Below are 24,614 nucleotides of genomic sequence, written 5' to 3'. Positions count from 1 at the left end.
TCTCTGTCTCCAGGGCTGGACGATTGCAAACACCCACAGCAACTTGTCTGTGCTTTCATCACGTACTTTGTTCAATGTTCTTCTCTATTCCCACAGTGACAAATGTCTTCCTCGGTGAAGTACAAAAACCCAAATCCATGCCGTTGTTTTATTGTCTGGCTTCAAATGTGAATATGAGAGGAGTAACTGAGCACTGCTGCATTAGAGCCTGGTATCCCAGCAGCACCAGCACCAGTGTTGGATGAGGCAGGAGAACAGGAGGTTTAGGGCTCTGTTTCAAAGCTGGTCTGCAGAAAGATGAAGGCTGACCCAAAGTACCCAAATTCCCCAACGTTCTGCAAATGGAGTATCTCAGCTGTGTGCCCGAGGGGTATGCTGGGAGCTGCTTCAGAGCAGCAGAGCAGTGGCGGTTGGGGCAGCTGCCTTGTCCCCTCACAAGTGTAAGAAGGGTAAGAAATGCAGGGCTAGATCTAGATCCTGTCTCTGTCTCAGGATGGCCCAGCCCTGTGGCAGCACTTCCCAGTGACCAGTGCCAGCAAAAGCTCCCAGGCACATGCTTAACTTTCAGCACGTGAGTAGCCCTATTGAATTAAGGATGTAATCAAGTGATTTGCTGGATCAGCGGCTGTATCCTTAATCCTTTTCACATATTGCTAAGCTCATTAAACTCTCTTTGATACCAAGCTGTGCAAGTTTCTTAAGAGAGACAGAGAATAAGTGTTATTTCCTTAGCTTAAATTTATCACCTCCAGCTTCTAGCAAGGGAACCTGGTGCTATAAGCATGAGGTTGCCCTTGGGTTTGCTCTGCAACTATGAATGGGAAAATACTCTGTGTGCTGTGTAACTGTTGATACCCTGCCCAGCACAACAGCGTGGATATTCCAGAACAAATACCCATGTAACCAACCCAAATACCGAGTAGTGCATCCCCAGCCTCAGTGGAGGTACTTCATTTCCTTTCTCTGACCTTTTTCCTGACAGTCATCTAGATAACAAAGTAAAGCAGGGAGGGAAAGCAAAACAACTGAGCATTGCAAAGCCTGATGTTTTGTTCTGTCAAAAAAGCCTGCTTAAGTGTACGTGCAGGCTCATGCCTCAGCTTGGTACACTGACACTTCTGGCAAAGTGATTCTCTGATGCTCTCTAAATTCTCTAAATTAGATGAGCTGGTATATGGCATTTGCATAGCAAATCTTCCTGGATGCCAGAATCTATGCAACTGCTAGAAAGATTTTCTACTCAAGTTAAACATAATACAGCAAGACATATTTTTTCCTTAAAACAGTGTAGTTAAATGACATCGCAGGTGATGACACTGTAATTTTTCAGATGTGAGTTAACTGTGCTGCCCAAATCTTGCACGGTGCAAATTTGCACATGACAGGGCCCCAAGGAAGCTACAAAACATTTGTATTGCCCCTCAGTGTGATCTGTTGGGTACTGAAAAGTGTCAGTACTTTACTAAACTGTATATATAGCCCTTCTGAAAAAGTGTGAGTACTGTGGTTTTGTTTTTTCTTTTCCAGATTTTATGTTTTCACTGAACGTGCCAAGTTATTTTAAATCATAGAACCATAGAATGGTTTGGGTCAGAAGGGACCTTTAAGATCATCCAGTTCCAGCCCCTCTGCTCTAGGCAGAAACACCTTCCTCCTCAGGGCTGCTCTCAAGCCATTCTCTGCCCAACCTGTATCTGTGCTTGGGATTGCCCCTACCCAGGTGCAGGACCTAGCACTTGGCCGTGTTAAACTTCATGAGGTTGGCCTGGGGCCACCTCTCAAGTCTGTCTAGGTCTGGATAGCATTCCATCCCTTTATCACAAAGAATAAAATCACAGAGTTGCCTTAAATCTCCAATCACTCTGTGAGTCATGTTGACAAAACAGTCAGACTGGCTTCCAGTCTGGAATTTGCAGAATTTGGCTCATTACCGGCAACAGAAAAGACCAGAAACCTGGACTTGGGCAAAGTGGCCTTGCCTTGAGCAGATGGCTTACTTGGGACATGGCTGGCACCTTAATGTGACAGAGAAGCATAGGAGAAAGGAGGCACTTCCAATCACAGTATTTATATCAAATCACGGCTGATTTTTTTTTACAACTCTGTTGCACACTGTCAGCTTTACATACTCCTGAGCTGCAGGTCTTCAAAGAGAAATGGAGTCATATTTCTGGTTCGCCACAGGAAAAACCTGACATTAAGGCAGGAATCACACAGTATAAATGCATAACTTTTTTTTTTTTTTCAATTGTCTTCATTTCTTTGCCCATATTTTTCAGAAAATTGCTTCAGAATGAGTTTTTTATATTATCACGGCAGAATTATGCAGAATAAAACTGCTGATCTTATCTTTGCCTATGGGGCAAAGTGCACTCATGAATAAATCAGGAATATTGTTTAATATTACATTAAAAAGACATAAAGGTATTAATAATAATTTATACCAGATTAAATGTAGTAAAAAATGTTGAGAAAAAAAAAAAAAGACAGCTTGTTTTAAAGGATTTGGTACCGAGACGAACCATCATTGTGCATCTGCACAGCACCATTTTTCTGAACTGCGATGTGTGTTACAGAATGAGGTTACTTGCAGCTCAGAAGCAGCTTGCTGCCTAGTTCCCATCGTGTGCCCCGAGTGAAATGCAGCCCAGTCGATTAACAGGAGAGGCCAAGTCCACGCTGAAACCAGTTTCTGGTCTTAACATCACCAGTATGAAAACTGTGCTAAGAAGTTCATGGCACTTCTCAAGATTTACAATACTTAATGTTTCTGCAAATAACATCTAAAAATATATCTATCTACAACAGATTAAAATGTATGGGGCAAGCCTTGAGATTGATGCAAAACTGCACAACTGTCAGAGGATTTCAAGCAACACAGGACTTAACAAATGATGGCAAATGCACTGGCACAGGTCCCCAGGAGCAGGAACTTACTCTCACTTTCTTCACAGATCTGTGCACTGTGACAACCTTTGGGGAACATCCCTCTCTCAGTCAGAATCAGCCATCAATCCCTGGGGGCAGACCCTTAGCAGGCTCTGTTGTGATACAACCAGGGGAAATGGTTTCAAACTAAAAGAGGGGAGATTTAGGTTGGATATAATGTAAAAGATTTTTATAAGGGTGGTGAGGCACTGGAATAGGTTGCCCAAAGATGTGGTTGACACCCTATCCTCGAAGCCACTTCAGATCAGGCTGGACAAAGCTCTGAGCACCTGATTGAGCTGTAGACAGCCCTATTAATTGCAGGGGAGTTGGACCAGATGGCCTTCCAACTCAAACAGTTCTTTGATTCTATGAAACACAAGCTGAAATCTCATGCCACCCTGCCAGTGGATTCCCCACCACTGAGTGAAAGATGCAGCCTGGCCTGTGCTGTGCCGCTGCCAGAGGTATGAGGAGGCCCTGCCTGGGACCACCTCCTGTGGGAGAGCTCACAGGCCCTGTGATAGTCTGCCTTGGGTCCTCTCCATCAGTACAGAGTTGTGCTTCTGAGCACTGCTGATCTGCTTGCAGCTTGCCCTGGTGGACTTGTGTTTATGTACAGAGGAGTATTTTTCATTGATTGCATGTCTTTTAGGTATTTCACTACTTTATACACAGTATTAAAAGTTTCATGAGATTACAAGAAATATTGCATGACTGCCTGATAGTGTTACCCAATCACTTAGAACAGTTTCATTCCGGAAAAATGGAAATGTGTGTTTCTGTATAAATTATGGTCATTAAAATCAGCTAACATTTATCTTCAGCCTGAGAAGACATGATGATGTACTGTCCCTGTGGTAGCTGTCTCATATTCCTGATTATAAAGATAAATGCTTAAGAAGACCCAGCTACTTTGCAATAAAAGAAACCATATTTGCACACCAAATAAATAACAATACTATCGAAACAACTCTTAATACAAACAGGAACCCCACAGAGTGGTTTTGTGATAAGCCCAATGCTTAAGACAAGGCCAAAAAAATTGGAGCTATAAAACCCAAACTTTTGTCTCCCAAAACTGAAGATGGATTCTTTCCTGTATAGTGTTATATTGTGTATATAGTGTTATATTATAGATTGTTATTTTCTGAAGTATGAGGTTTGCAACATATATATTTTTTGTGAGCTATTTCAAGAGAGTTATGTTATTACTGATAGGTTTTCAGAATAATAGTGATGCTGTGTTGGTACCAATGTCATACGAATATATCATATTATATCACATGTTATTTTGTTGGTTCATTCTGAAATATTTTCCATGAAAAACACTGAATTTGCCTTTCCCCTGGAGATAAAGTGGTATATTTCTGATACTGACATATTTCTCTGCTGATCACCTCTTTGCATTGAGTTTAAAGAACGGGCTTCAATTTCAAAAAGTCCAAATTGTCCATCTGACCGTGATTATTTATCAGGAGTTCAGTCTAGACACAAACACAGTAACTTTCATATAGCCGATATTGCAAGCTAAACTATCTGCAAAAGTTGAACTGGAAAACGATAGAGGAGTTGAATTACAGCTTCATTTTCAAATAGAATACCTGATGTAATATTTTTCACACTAGACACAAAATAAATATTTGAGTCAAATATTCAGTAAATATTCAGTTCACTTTTATATACAGCCGAAGTAAACAAAATTTGCACCAAAATAATGACGGCACCAAAATGATGATGAAATGTTATTTTTCTGTTTGGATCCAAGGTATATAATTCTGGGCTCAGAACATGGATTTGTATTTATACATACCCTAATTTATTTGTGCTCGTTGCATATCCTCACTGCTGTTTGTCTTCCCCATAGATAATCTCTGAAAACTGCATTGGGCTGCTACCCTACTCATTTGGAATGAATACAAATTTGATTTTAATCTAGATTTTTCATCACTTGTGTGCACGTGGAATAACACTGGGTCCAAAATGAAAATGGACTCCACAAACTGACTGTTTTTTACTCAAACGTTTACAAATGCTTTGAACATTGAAGAAGTAACCTTTTCCTCTTTTTTTCATGTAGGACTATATGGACTCAAACAAATACATAGAGCATCTAGTGACACAGCTAGAGGAACAGCGCTGGAATTTATGGAGGCAAGTACTATATACAAACATTTATTTATGTAGTTCTGTTGGAAGAAATACTCCACTCCATAGTTCTTGATTTCAAACAAATAGTTGGATATTGAGTTGCTGCACTATTAATGTCTCTTCAGCAAATCTTACCTAAATGAAACAACTCAGAAACGCATCACACAGCAGTTCAACTTTGCTAATCAGAGCAGATAAATACATACACAGTTTTCCCCCTGTTCTATATTGAAGCACTGGATGCTAACTGTACTTCGGTTTATTTTAATCGGTCTGACCTTATCAAATGGTGTGATTACAGCATAGCCCCCAAAAACCCACAGTAGAACAGTGTGAGAATTTGAGAGCTTTGAAAATCAAATCTACAAAGTTTTATAACTTTGCAGTACTTTTGATAGTCCAGAATTTTCTGTTTCTTTTATGCTCGTGTTGCTTAGTGGAGGTTGTCCAGATTTAGCTCTGATCTAGGCAAAGAAGCAATTTCCATATGCTAATGTAAAACTAGTGGGCATTTCTGTTCTGTCCTACAGCAAATGTGGTAGCAGCATCGGCACTTCTGAAGTTTCAAAATGAAGTGTCAAAATTTGTGTTCCTCTGGTAGGATGGTTATAGGACCTCACAAAACTCTGTGCACGCATCCAGTCTAATCAGTGTTATTTATTCTCATGGGTAGGGCATCAGCTCTCTTGCAAAAAGGTGCTTACCTCATTGCAGGCACAGTTTCCTCTTTACAACAGCAATTTTATTACACAGTTTACTACAGTAGTTTTGGTGCTGTGTTGCTGCTGATGCTTTGTTAGGTAGGATAAACAGTTGTGAGCCTTTTAAAATGTATCAAATGCCATTCCAGCAGTTGGCACAGCATTTCTGCAGCACTGTTGTCTAGCTGTTTCTTAGGGCTATTCTAATGTAAGATGGTAAAGAGAGCTGAGAAGTTACCTAAACTTCAGAAGTCTCTTTCCCTTAATGAACTGAGTATTGCTTGATCATTTTTAAATTAAATCTCCCAGAATTTTAATCTGTATAGAGTAGTTATTATCACAGCTGATATAAAAAGATCCATGACAGCACTTTGCAGTATGTCCTTGTACTTTATATTTACTTAAGTACTCAATATCTCATGATAAAATGCTCAGTATCTCATACCTTTGTAGTTTGTGCTAGATTTGTGTCTGGAATGATGTTTAATACAGAGCACGTGGAACAGTAGCAGAGATGAAACAAATTCACCATTCTCAATCCGTACATTTTTAAATGGCATATTTAATTTGACTTTTTTTTTCCTAAAGACATAGAGACGATGACAATTTCTATTAATATATAGTCAAATATAAATTAATCTTCATAGATTAATTTAATCTTTATAGATTAAAACGCAATTCAACTTAGTAATGATCAAGGGAAGAAATAATGATCTGTCTGATTTTTCAGTTGAATGCCTCTCATGTTCAGAAAAAGTAGCCTTCCACATGACAGTACTGCTTAGTATGCATCTCACAGACTTCCTGTCCTGTAGGATATAAAGTAGTATTACAGCATTTACCACATTTGTGATATGAGTTTAGTCTTTTTCACAGTAAATATTTGGAAGTTTGTGTAATTTATGCCTTTTTTTTTTTAAGTATTAAAAATAACTGGTACTAAAACAGAACTTTGTGTTTAAGATCCCGGTATCTGGGAAGTTCTGTGAGAATGAAGGTAATAACACTGTATGTGAAACACATTGTCGTGGTTAAATAGAAATTCGAAATAAGAAGTTGAAAGATGAAAACGTCTGTGAAAAGTAGCAGAGAACAACTTTATTTATTATGAATGGACATTCAGTTGTGGTCTGAAAATTCAGTGCTTTTGGAAAAGTCAACGGTGTAATTTAGTTTTAATATTTGTTTAATAATATTTTATGGGATGTTGGCACAAGATGTTAAGACTAAAAGTGAGCCCTAGAAGGTAAACCCTTCTGGTTTTTGCCAGTTGTCTTTGAATGCTGTATTTCTCTCCTTTAAATCTATAATGTTTCATGGCATGGATTATGCTAATAGCTCCCACTACGCAGGGGCAGGACGAGGCTGTCTGTAGCCAGACAGATGTCCCAATAAATCAGCATAGACCTCTTCTCAGACTTCATTATGCTTCTGATTTGTGACTACCACAGTTTTAACCTGGTGGGTCACTGGGCACTGAACCTGACACTGACCGACAACCCCTGCTTTACTCTAGGCGGGCTAATAAAAAGAGCAGACACAAATCCTGAGTGCTGAGCTCCTTCAGTGTTCCTTACAGCCTGGGCAGATTTAAAGCACCCAGGCTGAGACCGAGCAGACTAAAGCCGATGTCACGGTGTGCATATCAATTTTACATTTCCTTTACATTTCCAATTGTACAATGGGACCCTAAAAGATGTGGGGGCAAAAATGTCTTTTCATTTCAGAGGACTACTGTTTATACATGGCAAAAGCATCTGCTGTTGAGCTTTTATTGCTGTAGTTGCAGCCCCCAGTGGGTTAGGTCACGTTTTATTGCTATCTGCTAAAAAAGACCTCTGGCCCAGCCTCACAGATCCTGTTCTTATAGACCTTTGCTAGGTCACTAGTGGAGGTTCCTCACTATTATGTGGATATGAAGGTTTTCTTAACAGCTTTTCTTATGCTAAAAATCCTACAGTAATTATTTGCAAATGAAGAATGATGAAAGAGGCAGCATACTTAACTGGTCAGTGGATCCCCCATTTCTCTAGCTTGTTTGAACAAAATAAACTCATTTGATGTGAGACAAATTCCACTTCCATCCATGTAAATCACCAACATTTATCATTGGAGTTACATTAATAATGTACATCTCGGTGTATCAGCTTGAACCAGAGCATTGTGTTACTTTAGATTTCTCTGCTTTGTCTTGGCTGTAAATAACTTCAAATAGGACAGAAAAGGGTCAGTGGTGAGTAATTCCTCTGCAGTGCTATTTCTCACATACTCATCTAAAGCTCTTTCTAATTCAGCTGACCTGCATTACTTTGTATAATTCTTAATAGCGGAATCAGATGAAGAAACAATGTGAGAGGCAGAAATTTGCTCCTGCAGCCTTTGCTAATTGACCTTGACAGTAGATCATAATTTTTAATTCTTGACACTTAAGCCAATGACAGCAATTACTGGTTCTCTTAGCGGAAGGAAGGATTTAAGAACAAGATGCTTGTCACAATACGCAAGGGTCAGGTCCTGCTCTTGAGAACTTTCAAGGGAATTTGGCCACTAGTGCTACTGGAACCGGTTCCAAACCTTCAGTCTGTGTTGATAAAAGCATTAGGATACACTGCATTTCAGACACGACAATCATAAAATAAATGAAGGATCAACAGCACTTTATTACCACATAGCAATAAAGAAAAACACAGAGGGGAAGAGCCACAAAATATCACCAACTTCATGTTTTAAAAACAGTTTTCTAAATAGATTTGCTCTGCTTTCACCTTCCATCTCCAGCATTAGCATGCTTCTATGCTCCTGGGTTTAATGCCTGTATACTAAGGAGGTGCCACATATTAAACAGGTTGCTTTTGCTGTAATCACAAACTTCCATAGGGAGACCATAATTGCTAACAAGCAACATAGCTCTGCGAGAATTCTTCATGGTGAGCACAGATTAAAATAACAACTGTGATTAGGTTTAAACTGCTTGACTAGAAAAGGACTAATCTTAGGGGAATAAGTTGCATGGCAAAGTAATGAAAAACCTTGTGTATAATATTACAGTAATGAAAGCTGTGAAAAAACCAAATGCCACCCCAGCTAAATAAGGTCGTACTCTGCTCAAATATCTTTTTCTTGTCAGGGACTTAGCAACTTGGCCAGAGTGGAAATAAGGTCAAACCACAGATCTTGAGGCCGCAACCCTATTTCAATCTGTCCTGGAAGCTTCTGAGTAACAAAAGTTGCCTCTGGTCTGTGATGTCACCTGAGTTAAAGACTACATGCAGATCTTGCCAAACCACTGCTGTAGTCCATGAGCAGCAGAGATTGGTTTGGTTTGTAGGGGGAGGTTTCCTTCCTCTTTGCCTCTTGGTTTTCAGTCCCCTATCCTGCCACGTCATCTTACCAGTGTTGGTAAAGTAAGTGCTATTAGCCATTAGCAGCTGCCTTTCCTCTTTGTTGGTGTTTCTGGTTATTTTTGTTGGGTTTTGATTTTGTCACATCGCTAAAACACAGGTGAATTTAGTATGCCAATAGATTTGTAAAATCCCCCCAAACACTGATGTCCTTCTTTCAGGAAATCCATACTGGTAGGAGGTGAGGCTGGCAGGGACAGAGCAGAATTCAGTCGCCACGGCTGCTCAGACATTTCCAACTGTAATTACATTATCACACATTTGTTCCTCCAAAAGTTAGGTTCTGAGACGTGTAAAAAAATATCACAATATATGGATAGCAAATACATAATGCTATTGAGTTTTCTAACAGATGTTGGCAGTACTGTTTCAGCTATGCACTGCTACCAAAGATTAGCATTTGAATATGCATATTAGGAGACGGCCAATTAATAACATCTCCTATCTTTGGCCAAATGTGCCTTTCTTTAGATGAGTGTAAATTTGGATGGTTCAGTGAGCAGTGCATGTGAGCTACCAGGCCACAAAAAGCACTGCCATTGTATTAGCTATGAACGACAGACTCACTTCTTTTGAATCCCTGGTACAAGGTCTGTGGCACCCCACGGTGCTCACCGATACTGTTCCATGATGGAACTAGCTGAGAGTACTCTGAATAACTAGTAGGCAGAAAAGCAGGCATTAAACTTTTTGCCTTATAAATAATATTTTTTGCAGAATCCCAGAGAAGTGTGATGTGATAGGTTAAAGATTACAAATGAGCGTTGTGTATGCCATAAACCCGCTCTAAAAACTAAAGCGGGGAAAATGTTGGCTAGAAGCTAGAGCACTTGTGGCAAGGTGCAGGAAAAACTGTGCATGTAAGCGTGCATCATTTAGCACCATGCTCATATGAAGACTGACCATTGTGTTTTACACAAATAACAAGTGAAATAGGTACCTTATGGAAGCTTACACCTGTTCAAAACATCAGAGGCACCAATCAGTCAAATAAAATAATTGTCTACAACCAATTACAGTTGATAGTCACTTCAGGTGCTATCTTCTTGATCAATAAGTAAAGCCATTTAGACAGTAAGTCATCGTAACACTAATTAGCCTTTCTTTTTCTTTTGTAGAGTATTTACTATGTTGACTTCAAATTAAGCACAAATTGATAAGCTGTGGTATACGAGAAATAGGACTTGGGACGATTTGAGCATAATACATTTGTGAAAAGTATTAATTCTGAAGATGGTATCTCAGCCTGTTCTAATCTGAGAAAAGGGCCATTAGCAGTGCACATCAGTTCTGTATGAGTCAGGGGTGAGGTGTCAAGCCCCCGTTACTGAAGTCATTACAGAAAGGATTTGGAACCATTTGAATACAAAATCATCTTGATACAAGCAAGTATGTGGCTATCTATGTTAAACTGCCCAAATTATAGAATTGCAGACAAAAGATGGAATAATGTTCTTCAAAAAGTATCTCAGTATACTCATGTTTATGAAACGAAATAAATTAAGCAAAGTTAAATTAAAAATGGTAATAACATTCTGTAAGTAATTAGGGACTGGGGTGTTTTTGCACAGACGTGCGCTTGTCTTAGTAGCATGACTGCCTGAACCATGAATTGATTTGTTTCTCTTAAATTAAAAAATAGAAAGCCTGGAGCAAAATATATTTGTTAGATACATTTGGTAGAATCAGGATCACAAATGTTCCCTGCTAAGTTGAAAGGAAAGAAAAACTCCAGCAGGGAAGTATGAAGAAGGTCTACTTGACATATGGATATTTGTTAAAAGCAAAACGCACGAACAGCCCAGAGTAAATTAGGTCCTCATTGATATGCTGGGAAATGAAATGTATAATCCTGGCACGGCTCTCTGTTTGTTTTACTTTCCTATAAAAATGAACTCTTTTGTGCATGCAGATACACCTGTTACTTTGGTGGCTATGTGGGGTTAGAAACAAGAACCTCTCTGGGCTGACATTCCCTGCCGGCAGGTTTGCTCCAGCGCCGCAGCCTGGTGCGGGAGGTATCACTGTGCTCATCGTGCAGGGACGGCCACGTGCTGGTGCCAAGCTGCGGCCCAGCTCTGTTATGAATCCAAATAACAGATCAAAACACCAGCCTGTTGGTAACGAATAGCAATTAGCTCCTGTTGTTACTCAGAGTTTATCCAGTTTGAGTTTAAAAATCACACGTCTCTGAACGTAAGCATCTCTGTAGGCTGTTTTTATTATTTCATACTGAATACAGTCTTCTGGTCCCACTAGTGGCTAGACACAGCCAAGCTTACCCATGTTGAATCTTATTTAACTCGTCAGATATTTCCAATGGCTTCACTGAAATTATTAACAGAGCGAGGAGTAATGTGTGTGTGTGACAGCGACGTGCCCTGAAGTGTTCCCTGTGACCCAACAGCAGCAGCACCCGCACACTGCCACTGTCTCCTCTTTGGTAGAGGAAAATCCTTGGATTTACATCAAGGTAACAAAGCAGGAATTTGCCCTGCTGTAAAACCAGAATTTCTAAACGTATTTTAGAAATGTGTGCTGCACGGGTGTAGGCTGTGATATGGGAACCTTGGCAGGAGGATTTTGCTGGGGGTCTGCGATGGGTGGGTGGACACAGGGACAGAAAAAATGGACAATTTATGAATCCATTACTTTTAAAGGAATGCCACATCACTGACCTCTCTCACTGATAAAGCAGCCAGAAAAGGACAGTGCTGACGGCAGCATTAGAAGAGGCCACTGGGAAAATGCACATGAAGTCATGCAAGCCAGGTTAGCAGCTTTCCTTGCAAATCAGCCCCACTTGTGCAAAAGGAAAGTTAAATAATCACATTTAGCATTTCTACTTCATTCGGTAATGCTCAACCGTTCTTATTTCTTGTAAATTACATTAAAGCAAGACTTTACAGCTCCATGTGAGAACAAGGCCTCATTGTTCCAGTCCCTACACAAAGTGAGAAGTGGTTTTCATCTCCTCAGCCCCGAGGATGAAACCAGGGATAACATAGCTCCCTTTTTAGAGAAAAGTGAAGTTGTGATTATACAAAGTAACGGAGCTTGTAGGAGAGATCTGTGTCTAAACTGGGAGCTGAGCCGAGTTGCTGTGTCCCAGTTTGGTATTAATAAGATTGCATTCCTCATGTCACAGCACTGTGTGTAGTCAGCCTGCTTACTGCTATCTGGGGAATGAAGTTCCTACAGCACCGCCTGAACCTTTAAAAGGTTTTGCTGCTTAAAACAGGCTCTGTGACAGCCCTGTCCTGCGCTCTGCAGCAGGAGAGCATTTTCCTGTATCTGTGGTTCACAGCACGGTTAGGTGTGCAAGAAGAGCCCCACTCTTGTCCTTGGCCCCACTCCACCGTATGAAAGTCCATTGCAAAGGATCTTTGTCAGCAGATGGCATTTGCAAGGGGAGAAGGAGAGCTCTGCCCTGTTGTCTTGAGACAGTTCATTGTAACATATATTGATGCTTCTGTGCTGCTGCTAAGGATCCTTACTAGAGACAAAACAATGGATGTAGATGTGTGTCTCATCCAGCCAAGCCTTTTAAAGGATTAATAGTGCTTTACTTGAGAGCAGGGCACCTGTGCAGCAAAAACAAGCCGGTGACACTGTCTCTTCCCATTATTTAGCAGGTGAAGTGTGCCTCGACCTCTCACTGCTCCCTTCCTGCTGTCCCCCCAGGCTCTGTGTGGGTGCTGTGTGGCTCCATATGCTCTGGGAGCATTTCTGCAGAAATTCAGATCTGTAGCTGCACACTCACCTGATCTCTTGTTTAGCTCTGGTGTTGACTGCAAGCAGGCAGGAAGAGCCTGGGGAGGTACCTTGCTGCTTTCTGAAAGTCTGCTTGAATTCTGCAGGGCTTGGCTGCCCTCCTGTTTGCAGACACTGAACAAGACCCAAAGTATGCTTGCTTGCTTACGTTAACCAACTATTCTTTTCATTGCTTTATTCGTTAGCAACAGGGCACCGCTGTGTCAGTAGTAACCCATACTCTGGGATAGAGCCCATTTGCACATTATTTTTTTTTAATCAGGAATAAATTCCAACATATTCTGCTGCAGGGAAAATATCATGCATTTACAGCATAAGCCTGTATAAACATTATTGTAATGGGTTCCGCTAGGGACAAGGTTTCACATATAAGGCAGTATTCATTAGATATTAAAGACCTGAGCATATTTTTTTCCTACTTAAATCAGCATGGCTCAGAATTTGCAAACTCTTGCTTATGTAGATATTCCCCTGAGATTTTGGAAAAAGAATAACAGCTTGCAAAATACAGTCCTCTTGGTTTTATTACCACCTGATTAGCTAGGCAGAGTCTAGAAAGTGTAACTTAAATAAGCAAAAAAAAAAAAAAAAAAAAAAAAAAAATAGAAAACCAGATTAATCTCCAGCAAAGCTTGGCAGTAAGAAGACACCAGCTTTGGCAGGATACTTAGTTTGCTGCAATTTATGTAGCACCTTTGAAAACAGTGGAGAAATAACCTGACCTGCTGCCCCGAGCTGCCAGGACAGGCACGCGCCTGTGCAGCCCATCCTGGAAGGGGTTTGTCTCTGCTCGGAGGCTACTCTGAACTTCTCCCTTCAGGTGCATTCCTGATAATGCCATAGTAACACAAATACTGTTTTCCATTCACTTCAGTGGAAGCAGATTCTCAGTCCTCTACCGGGCAATCTGAGAGCCTCTTAAGCCCTCTGGAGCAGCACACACGTATGGTGTGGTTCCTGTTAGGCTTCCTGTATTTTTTTGATCTTCCATTCTTCCTGGTCGGGGAAGAGAGATCAAATGCAAAGGAAGGACCCATCTTCCTGCAAGGCCCTGAGAGACAGCGATCCAGAAACAATGATCAAAGAAAGCTGTAAGCACTCTCAATCTGTCTTCTCCTTTTCTCTAACAACACCACCACAAACGCAGAAGTGGCCAAGCGCTGCTCTGCAGCCCGTGCCGGGCATGTCGGGACTTCCTTCCATCTTTCTTCTGCAGCATGGAAATGTGCGAATGGAAGCACTTGAGCCTTTCCTCCCACATTCAAAACAGACACAGAATCCCTGTGTAGGATCTGAATTTTGAGCTTCCACTGACATCAATAGAAAACTCAGCCCGTATCTGGCAGAGGCTGAAAGGAAAACTGTCTGTAAGTGGTGCCAATTGTGCCATTTCTCAGATACGAGCATTGTCACTGTATCACTCCAAAGCAGCGGTGAGCAAAGTCATGAATGTTGTTTGAAGAGCAATGCATTGTCTGAAAAACATCTACACTAGGTGAAGTTACATAGGCCTAGGGACAAGGAATAGTGATTTGGAACATGAACTTACTGCTGTGTACAAAACTCAGATACTATTAATGAGACAAAGAATAGTATCTGGACTGTGAGAAACATTAGCTCGATAAGCATAAAAAAAACCTTAAAAATGTTAATTACAGCTTTAAATAATAGATAAATGCTGGTTCTTTTTAGCTACAAATCAGTTCTATTTACAGATTAGGAGGCCAATTCCACTGCTCTTGATTTCAGTAGATGTAAACTCAGTCCTGAAAATAATGAAAGAACTGGAAAATTTTTTTCATTCCGGGAGTGTTGGCTAATTTAGCATACCTGTAAGTCCACTGTGATGATCTAAAACATGTGGATCTCACTAGGAATTTAAGCTGGTTCTCAAATAAAAGCTTTCTATTCAATAATTCACATCTGACAGAAAGATGTGTTGACTAGAGCAGCACTGTAAGATTTGCTGTATCAGACAGGAAAGGACCAACAGTGATCTTCCCACGTGGTGTCTGCAGTTTGGGTTCCCCAAAGTGCATTGGAAAGGGTGCACTGGAGCTGGGAGAGATCCGCGGGGGGCAGAGAAGGGTACCCAGAAGCATGGGATGACAGCTCTCATTCATGGAACAATGAGGGCTCTCCAGCCTGAAAATGGAGTACCTTAGGCAGGGGAACAGCAGTTCTGAAAACAGGAGCTGTGTGGCACAGCAGTGTCTGCTGGTTCCTTCAATGCAAGAAACACACAGTATCAGATACAACTAACAGGTGGCGTGTCAAACAAACAAAAGAGACTTTTCATGCAATATGTAATCAAGCTTGAGAGCATCTGCAACGGGATACCGCGGATTATAAGGGTGTGCGAGGGTTCAGCTGGAGCCTGGACAAAGTCGTGGCAGATTACTGCTGAGAAGTACTGCATGCAGAGGGCCGAGAAGTCCCGAGCTCCCCAGTGATCTCACCACAGAAAAGCACTTTATCTTTGCCCGGACACCCAGGTTTTGTGCTCATCAGAGGAATGATGTGAGCTGCACAGCCCCTTCGGCCAGATCCAGCGCTGCGTCCGCCACATCACCTATGTCTCAGAACACGCAGCCCCCATCGCTGATTACAGAGGAATCAGAGCAGGCGATTTGGACTGATTGTGCAAGCAATAGGTAGTACAATGTGACTGCATTTTATTGGAATGTTGTTATTCCTACTTAAACAGAACATCAGCATATTTTAAACTCAGTAATTAAAATCAACTCTTGGGAGAGTTGTTGAAGGTGTTTCCCTGCACAACAAAGCAATTAAACACATCAACAGGCATCACTTCAGTGCTGTGCGACCGCTACAGGATCCTGGCTTAAGCTGTGACAACCTCATCCTAATGGAGAGTCGGAATCCATTTGGAGAACCCAAATCAAGGGGATTTAGGGACCTTTTGTCTACCATTCTGCCTGGTTCACTTCCCACATTTCTTGCCAGCTTCCTTTCAGAGAGTGTTGCAGTATTTCAGAACTGGAGTCACTGCTAAATCAGCACGCTGCAGGCTTCGTATATTGCTCTATTACATGACATGAATTGCAGTGACCTCAGCAAATGGAGCTGCTGTGTCACACCAGGGCAGCCATGGTGGCAGTGAGAGTTGCTGTCCCGGGAAGGCCATTTTTGCATTGACAAATTCAAATACTATTTGAGGTTCTCTTTCTACGCTGGAAAAAGCAGTCCCAGTCTGGAAGGAACTGCACGAACAAACCAGGCTGTTGGCTTATCTAAGACCCAATGGTCTGGCTGCAAATTGCACCACCACGGGAAGAGCCTTCCTCTGCAGAATACACAACGCCAGTCTGCTGAGTGAAACCTAAGCAGCATCTCTGAGGGTGTATTTCATTTCCACGATGCGTTTACCCAGGAGATTGCGCTGCTCCTTTGCTCAGACACCTCTACAAGCAAGAGGGAGGAGGACACCTGCCCCATTCCTCCAGTTCTCGTCTCACCTCTCATTAGCAGGTACAGCTCTGGCCTCCAGTCAGTGTCACAGGGAGCACGAACTCAGCATCCTGTGTGTCCGACACGCTCATTACTCCCAGCTACCTCATTTCCATCCTATCAGGCTTTTCCCTTCTTGTTTCTAAGACCCTGACCTTCAGTTAAACCAGAAGATCCTGCCCAAGCTCTCGCTATCTCTGCACCTGGATTCTCTTAAGTACACCGTGTCTACAAATTCCCCATCGCATCCAAAAATAGCATCACAGAATATCCCAGGTTGGAATGGATCCCCAAGGATCACTGAGGCCAACTCCTGAAATAACACTGATGCGATCGATGTGCTGCCTGCTGGGCCACGATGGCCACACAACTCTTTGACCTCGGGCTGACGAGGCGGGCTCTCCAGAAGCAATCTTCCCAGCACGGCAGGATTTACGAGGCACGCCAGCCGGCCAGACCCAACGGTGCGCTGCCCCCTCAGCAGGCCGCGTCTCCTTCCCACGCTTCCGACGGCCCCGAGGCGGCACCTCCGCTCGGGGAGCGCCGCGGGCCGTACTGCGCGGCGCTGCCCCCGGGGGATTTCGGCGGCGGGAGAGCCTCGCCAGGGGCAGCCCCGGCCCGGGACGAGCCGCCGGCCCCGGCCCCGCCGCCGCAGACAATGGCCGCCCCCGCCCGACCCCCCCTCCAACCCCCTCCCCGCCGCGGCGAGCCCCTGCTGCCGCCGCACGGTTGCCGGAGCCATTCAGTCGCGGCCGATCGCGACCGCGGCAGATGGGCAGGATCTGACGGCCCGGTGCTCCGCGGCTGCCCGGGGCCGGGGCGGGCGGCTCGGGCGGAGCCCCCCCCCCTCGCCCCCCGCGCGAAGTGCCGCCCCCGCATGCCGAGCGTCCCGCGGCCGCGGAGGGAGCGGGGCACTCCGCAGCGCGACGAAGCGGAGGAGGCGCGCGGCGGCCGGCGGCGGGGGGCAGCCCGGGGGGGCGCGGCCCCGCACCGCTCGTCGAGGCGGCGGCCGGCGCCGCGCTCCCCGGGCCCGGCGCGGGCCGTCCCCGGCCGCCGCAGCATGCCCCGCCGGGCAGCAGGTAAGGCGCCAGCCTCGCCCCGCCTCGCCTCCCTCACCTGCCCGCCGCCTCCCTTCCCCCGGCACCCCCTCGCTTTCCCCGCGACCGGCGCGAACGGGCGCGGCCTGCGGGCGGAGGCGGCCCCGGCCCCGGCACCTGCTCCCGCCCCGCTCCCCGCCCCGCCGCCCGGCCGCCCTCGCCCCGCCGGGCCCGGCGCCCGTTCCCCTCCGCGCTAGAGGCCCGAGCCTCCCTGCTTCCCTGCCTCCTTCCTTGCCTCCTTCCCTGCCTCCCTGCCGCCTCCGCCCCGCTGCGCGTCAGCCTGAGGCGCAACGCGCTGCCTTCCCCTTGGGCTGCTGCGCTCGCGGTCGAGCCCTGTTGCATCCTGAGGCGGCAGCATCCTAACAAGCCTCGCTGTTATCGTTTTCACATGATAATAGTGAATTGTTATTTAATTTAGACTTGTCTGTGTAAAAACGTCTTCTCCGTGTTGCACGAGCCACGGACAAGTGGCTGGTGCTGACGGGAGAAGTTGAGCGGAACAGAGCTCGGTGCAGAGCACACAAAGCAATGGGATGTGCTGTGGGCCTGGGAGGCGTCGGGCCGTTGGCTCGGCTGCTGGTCCGGCTGTTGGTCCAGCAGTTGGTTCGGCTGCTGGCTCAGCTGGCTCTTGGTAGGGTGCTGGAGTCATTGTCCATCATCTGAGGTGGGCTCACCCCAATGGCACTCTGACTAAGCTAGAATGAGCACGCGGTTTCCCCATATAGAATAAACGTGCGGTTTCCCCATATAGAATAAACGTGCGGTTTCCTCATAAGAAAGAAGTCAGAGCCTCATAAATAGCACAGCATCGCTAGCTCTGTGTGTTTAAGGTTCTTTTTCTCCACAAAGTTAAACTATTTTAGATTTGGAATCATAAACGCCTACTGCAAATTTCTGCTTGTCTTCAAAATGGCTGTTTTGGCCAAAACCCTTGTTTATCATCAGAAAAGTTTTGAGCAAGTGAAGTACCATTAAATAGACAAGTGATTTACATCGGGAGGTCAGCTGTGTACATTATGGGGTTGCAGATAAGCTGTGTAAGTAAACAGAAGCGCGGGGCTCAGTTATTGTGCATGGCCATGGAGATACCGTGGGGCTGTTTCGCCAGTTAATAGCGCAGGGCTGCGTGGGAACTGTTTGATCTGCAGGACTTTTGCTTGGCAGCGGTTTACTTAAGGTTATTACACTCTGTTTGGAGACTCGTGTTTGCCAGCCATTATTGCATTCTTAGCTCCAGGCTTCCCAGAGTTACAGGTTAGTAGGTCAATAAAAAATGGCACTGAAATGCTGGAATTGACAGGCTGGGTTTTTAAATGCAGTTGGGGAATAACTGTGCAACAATCAGAACTCTGAGGAATTGGGTTTTTTCCTATGTTTTTTGATGCTGGTTAATGGTGGACCAAAAATACTACTTTTGCCCTTGAACGCTGGGAACGTTTTTCCATTCCTTGTTAACAGAGGAAACAAATTGTGTAAGCCAAGCGCAGAGTTGCCTGTCAGGATGAAGTGACCAGCTCCCTGCCCAGCCTCACTGCCATCTGCCAGCGATCGGGGCGGCGGTGCCACTGGCAGTAGGTAGGCTTGCCAGCACAAGAGTATAAATGTCATCAGGTCCCTCCTGCTGCAGATTTATGTGTTCTTTTAAAATGTGAAAATGACTGTGCCATGCGTGGAAGTGGTATGAAAAAGTATGTCATTAGATGGCAATTGCTTTAAAAGCACCTTAATAAAACCTAAAGTCTTCCAAGGTGAAGCACTTCCAGCACTTGGTTGCAGGGTGCATTCCAGGAGCCCAGCTCTGCTGTCTTACTGCTCGACTGCAGACCTGCAGCGCTGCCGTGTCCCCGCTCTGCCAAACACTGGCAGCCCTCAGTGAGCCATGTGCACGGAGCAGCTCCATCCGTGCCATGCCATGCAATTTACGTGCTCAAAGTGAAGCATATGGCTGCCCTGCGCCTGGCTCAGTGTGCGCTGACAATTACGGGTGGATCAGATGTTCAGAGCAGAGCAGAGGAAAATGAGAAAGACCACAACTTGTGGATGGTTTCAGCAGCTCATATTCAGTTTGCTCATAGGAACTTTATGTCCTTTAGCTCAGGACTACCATCAGTTGTACTTCGTGTACATTCAGTCTGCTCTCTTCTTGTTTTTGGAGTGCGTCCTCAGAAAATCATTCCTGCCTCCGTTTTTCTCATCTGTTTTGCTGTTAATTGACGTAGCTCTCACTTATTGACAAGCATTTATGTTTAAGTAGGCATTTGTTGATTCTTTCTTTCTTTCTGAAGCAAAGAACCCCCCTTTCTGTAGTAGCTGTGTCGTGGTTACTTCTGCACTCCTGTGCCAGGTTGTGTTCGTTACAGCTCTTGCTGAGTGTTGCAGCTGTGCCACTGTTGACTCTAACAGATAATCCCCTGCTCAGTGCCAGAGATGCTCAGCAGCAGAAGCCAGGTGTTGTGTATAAATCCACTTATCACACTGATTAGTTTTCCTTTTAAGACCCCGATTTTGCAACCAGTTAGCCACCTGCTTAACCTCAGGGTTGCAGCATTGAAGTACAGGGGTGATTCTGGGTGTGAAGACGAACGTGTGTAGGTGTTTGCAGGGTTAGTGCTTGTAAACATGTGCTGCACTAAATGGTGGAAGAGCTTAAAAAAAAAAAAAAGGCCTCTTCTGCTTTGTTCTCAAGAATTATGGTAGGTAGTTGTGATTAGTTTGGTTATTTAGTTAAAATGCAGTAACACTGGGTGATGGAGCTGGCTTGGGACTGGCGTTTAAGCAGCATGAATTTTGTTTCTGCTTTTGGTTTGTGTGTCCACCAAGGTTTGGGGTCACTTCTTCCACCTGTGCTGCACTGTGTGATGCTGGGATTGTCAGAGCACTGATGTGGAATTGGCACTGCTCAGGATCAGACAGTGGAGCTGCAATTGTAATAGTGCTTGTATGGAAAGTCAGCCAGGAGCCTGGTAGGTTTGAGGTTTGTGTTTCTATTATGAAGAAGGTCTGGAGGGATTAATGCAGCAAAATACTGTTTATTGTTTCTAGCTCTTTGATATTTAGCTCTCATTTAAATTGGGTAATGGAAACTCCTAGACCAAAGAATTAGGTAGAATTAGGATATTAGATAATGGACACAGGCCTAAGCTGATGGGGATAGAATTAAAAATAATAATAATCAGGCAAATTCTTTTCTTCTTCTTCTTCTTCTTTTTTTTTTTTTTAAACATATTTTTAATGTATTCAGATGATTTAAACATAAAGACTGGGTGTTCTGCCAGCAAGACTTGATATGCAGAATTCTTCTAAAAGCCAGAGACCCTGCAGTTCTCTACTTCTTTGGGAACTGATTTCTCTTCTATTCTTCTCCCTTGAAATGAAAATGGGAAGTCGTGTAGTTCTTGGTTTTGTTGTTTTTTTCAGAAGGAGTGCAGTTCTACAGTATGGAAACTAATGGCTCATAAAGGAGAGTCAAATACTTCTGCCTCTCTTGCTGTGCTGTACGCACAGACAATTCACATCTGAAACATAAATTATTCCTGAGAATAATCAAAATGCAAGTAAGGAGGGCAAAAACAAGGTATGGAAAAAGGTTTGATGTATCATAGAAACCAATTTTTCACTGCTGCTGCGTGTAGTAAAAGAACAAAAAGAAGCACTCTCTCTTTCTCCCCATCTCTCATCTTAGGATCTCCCTTAAGTCTGTACTGTTATGACTGTTCTGAGCCAACCATTTACCAGTTGCTTTCCATATACATCTTTGTTCCATTTTCTAATAACTTTCCTTGCATTGTGTATAACTCCCTTTAAATAGGCTCTTGGCTCCTGGTGGTATGTGTTGTTCGAAATAGATAATGCAGCTGTTCTCTTATTGCATTCACTTGAATCCTTAAGGCTTCTCTGTGCCAAGGTTTGCCCATGTTGTTGCTCTAACCTACTTCAGGAAGCTAAAATCTTTGTCCCACTGTATACTTGCTACCAAGGAAGTTACCTGTGTACTGGTTCTTATTGTGAGTGACTTTTGTTCTGAAGATGCTTCAAGACTTCAGAATGATAATTCTGATTTCCTTTGCTATAATTTCCCCCCCTCTTTCTTTTTTTTTGTATTAACTGCCTGCATGCCTCATCTCTGCCCTCTGTGTACACCTGTGTTCCAGCATATGTTGCAAGAATCAGATATAGAAGCTGAATTTTACTTTGTAGGGTGATGACCCCACTAACTTGCTGCAGCTTGAAGGATGGCTGTGTCATTAGTGAGCAAGTAACTGTGTGCCATGCAATAAGCAGAGAATGTAGGCCAAGGCAGTATAATAAAGTCATCTTCCTGTTGCCTTTGGGTAAAGTCCAGAGCTACCAGTTGAGCCATACTCAACATGTGGTAACTCTTGGCTTTCTTTGCATTGGCAATAAAGTAGTTCCTGGTGGCTGCTGAAAATGAGATTGAGTCATAATCACTCCTATGGCTGTTAATGGGAATTGTACCTAACAGTTTTTGAGCAATTTACAACGTTGTTTCTGTATTCCTCTCGGGTGCTCCAGATGTCATCCAGGAGCACAGTTTCTTCAGGAGGAAAGCTACTCCGTGATCGGTGATGTGGCTTTATGTCTTGATGCAAGGCAAGCTTTCGCCTAAGAGGACATTAAGTTACCAGTGAAAATGCACATAGTGGATTAAAATATGATAGTAAGAACATCTGCTCAAAGGTCAGAGAGAAAAACTACATTGTATAAGGAAAAATAAGAAGTTGGTCAGTGATTTCTTTTGAAATCCAAATTTCATTCACAAGGTCTCACTTTAACAAACCAAGGTATCTGAGTGCTTACATCAGAACTGCCATGACTGTCACTGCCTGCCACTGTATCTTATGGCTCAGTGTTAACAGGAGCCTACAAGCCTGGTGTCTGCTACCTTGTAACCATGAACTCTGTCTCTGAAGACCAGAAGGGCCTGAAATATCCCAGGATATCCCACTTCAGACCCCTTGGTTTGGGGAGCTCCTTGTTTGAGTAGGGTTCTTAGGGGTTCAGGGTTGCCCAGGGAGGAGCTTGGAGCTGTTTCTCAGCTTGGAGCTTGTCTGTGCAGCCTCACAAGTCTGACCTCCCAGAGGGCTGAAGCCCACTCCTGGTGTTTGGCTATGAGAGGTGTAGGTGGCAGTCTAGACAGTGTTCAATGACCCCACAGTAGGAAGGAGGAAAAAAAATGGAGTCAAGTAGGACCAATGATGACTCTCTTGTTGTTTTAAGCTGGGAAAGACTGTAATAGATCTGTATGACAAGGAACTGTACCCACAGGCAATGAAAACCTGAGGAGGAGCAAGGCAGGTCTTGTGAATGAAAGAAGGGATTGGGAGTTGAGATGATGTGCTTCATGATGACATCTTGACAGGTGAGGAGGAATAAAACGGCCCTGCTGGATCTTGATTTACTGCCTCTTGGAGGAAAGTGATGAAACTGTAGCTGGAAAGAGAACAGCAGATTTGGAGAAATTAATTAAAGGTAGAAAATACTTAGTTGCAGAGGGATGTTCTATTCAATTTGAAAAGTGGTGCTAGGAAAGTGACAATCTAAGGAATAAAAAGACTGTAGTGGAGCAGTCTGTCAGGGCTTGAGATTTGTGGCACGGATGTTATGATCTGTGAGAGCAGCAGTGGGGGAAGGTTCTGGGATCTCCAGCAGCATGTATTGCAGTGAGGGAGAACAAGGACTTGTAAACCTGGGGGAAAGCAAATGCATTTTAGAAATCTTTTGTTTTACTGGCATTTCTCTGGAATGGAGATATTTCCATCAAAGGAAGGGTCCATTTTTTGCATAACTAGTGAAATTGTTTTTGATAAGAGTTTGTTGTGTCACTCATCACTGTAGCATTAATGCACATAAAACAGGATGGCAGTGCTCTCTGAAGGATTTACTTTGCCGAGTAGTGGAAAGATACTTGGATGTTTATTGTGCATTTTGTTGGGTGCTTGTGGATTTGTGCTAGAGTGAAGGCTGGGTAGGCTGGGATCTATCAGGATGTGAGCTTCTCTCTCCCATGGCAAGGAAAAGGTTTTCTAAGAGAGATATTTATAGCAATGCTTAGATAAATATTATTAGAGTCTGGATTAATCTCCTTAACATCTTCAGTCAGCAGTGGTGTAGCTATGATAGGCTTAAAGATGGTAAGGTTCTCAGTCATGGGTGTCTCTTAAGAGATTAACATGGAGAAAGAAGTCGAGCTTTTGGCACATAAGCCCTATTGTCTGTCTTTTTAGTTCTGTTAATCTCTCTTTTTATGATGCCAGCACAGACTAAGTATTTTTGAGTGAGATCCAAGTTAGTTGAAGTGTACCTGGTCTGTTTGGTAGTGGTTGGAGCAAGCCTCAGTGTGAAGCATGTAATAAATAGTTCTACTGCGTTTTGCTGCAGTCTTATGTTGATAAATCAATGTAAAGATAACAGGTGAATTGATAAGAATTACCGTTAGATTTAACACACAACCCACAGTTACAGTCAGACATGTGCTTACTGATAGTTCCACGGGGGTCAAAACATGGCATGCCTCTCCTCCTTCTTCTTTCCCAAATTAATACTTCTAGTTTAGAGCTCCAACGCCACAGGACAGAGTCACTGCTCTGCAGTTGGAGGTCTGTGCCTTCTTCCCATCCAGATCAGTACCACGTTTCTGTCTGCCTGCAGGACAGCTTCTCTTTATCTATTTTATTCCTCTTTTTTGCAATTCTTTTACCAAATATCCCATCACTGATGTCTGGATAGACGAGCAGAGGAGCAGTTGGATTAGAAGTACGTTGAAGATGATAATTTGTTTCTTTAGGTGTTTAATATGCAATGCAACTAAATACATATTTGTAACTCCTGCTTCCTTGAATTCAGCCTGGTTACTTAATGAACAAAATGTTTTTTCACTTTCTGAATACCTTTGTGGACCAAAGCCCTGCTTCTTCAAGAAGTGTGGGAGCACCATTCCTGCCACGTGGCTGCTGTTACCACACGACCTCGGGCTCAGTTCTGCCTTACCTTTTGAGGGATCATCCATCAGCATTCATACAAAATGATGATTTTGCACAGGCTATATTAGAAATCACAGCTTTTGTTCAGCA

The 24,614-nt window shown here is 43.7% G+C and overlaps 2 protein-coding genes across 19 annotated transcripts in view; one reads left to right on the top strand and one right to left on the bottom strand.

The window, feature by feature from the left end:
- Positions 1-24,614, top strand: part of NCKAP5 (NCK associated protein 5) — a 441,589-nt gene that overhangs the window by 209,148 nt on the left and 207,827 nt on the right. For 17 of the 18 annotated variants that reach the window (XM_040704243.2, XM_040704245.2, XM_040704244.2 and 14 more), the window contains one exon: positions 5,009-5,082. In XM_040704243.2, coding sequence (XP_040560177.1) covers positions 5,009-5,082 — 74 coding nt within the window. Of the gene's footprint in view, positions 1-5,008; positions 5,083-17,337; positions 17,506-24,614 lie in introns of those variants that run through there. The other variant, XM_040704254.2, reaches the window with a different exon arrangement.
- Positions 15,609-17,503, bottom strand: LOC112532824 (translation initiation factor IF-2). The gene has a single exon (XM_025152646.3). It carries the CDS (start codon positions 17,486-17,488, stop codon positions 16,904-16,906), a length of 585 nt encoding a protein of 194 aa, XP_025008414.3. The 5' UTR covers positions 17,489-17,503; the 3' UTR covers positions 15,609-16,903.

Source organism: Gallus gallus, chromosome 7, assembly GCF_016699485.2.
Source record: "Gallus gallus isolate bGalGal1 chromosome 7, bGalGal1.mat.broiler.GRCg7b, whole genome shotgun sequence".
Lineage (NCBI taxonomy): Eukaryota > Metazoa > Chordata > Aves > Galliformes > Phasianidae > Gallus > Gallus gallus.
This window is presented reverse-complemented; position numbering and strand designations above follow the sequence as displayed.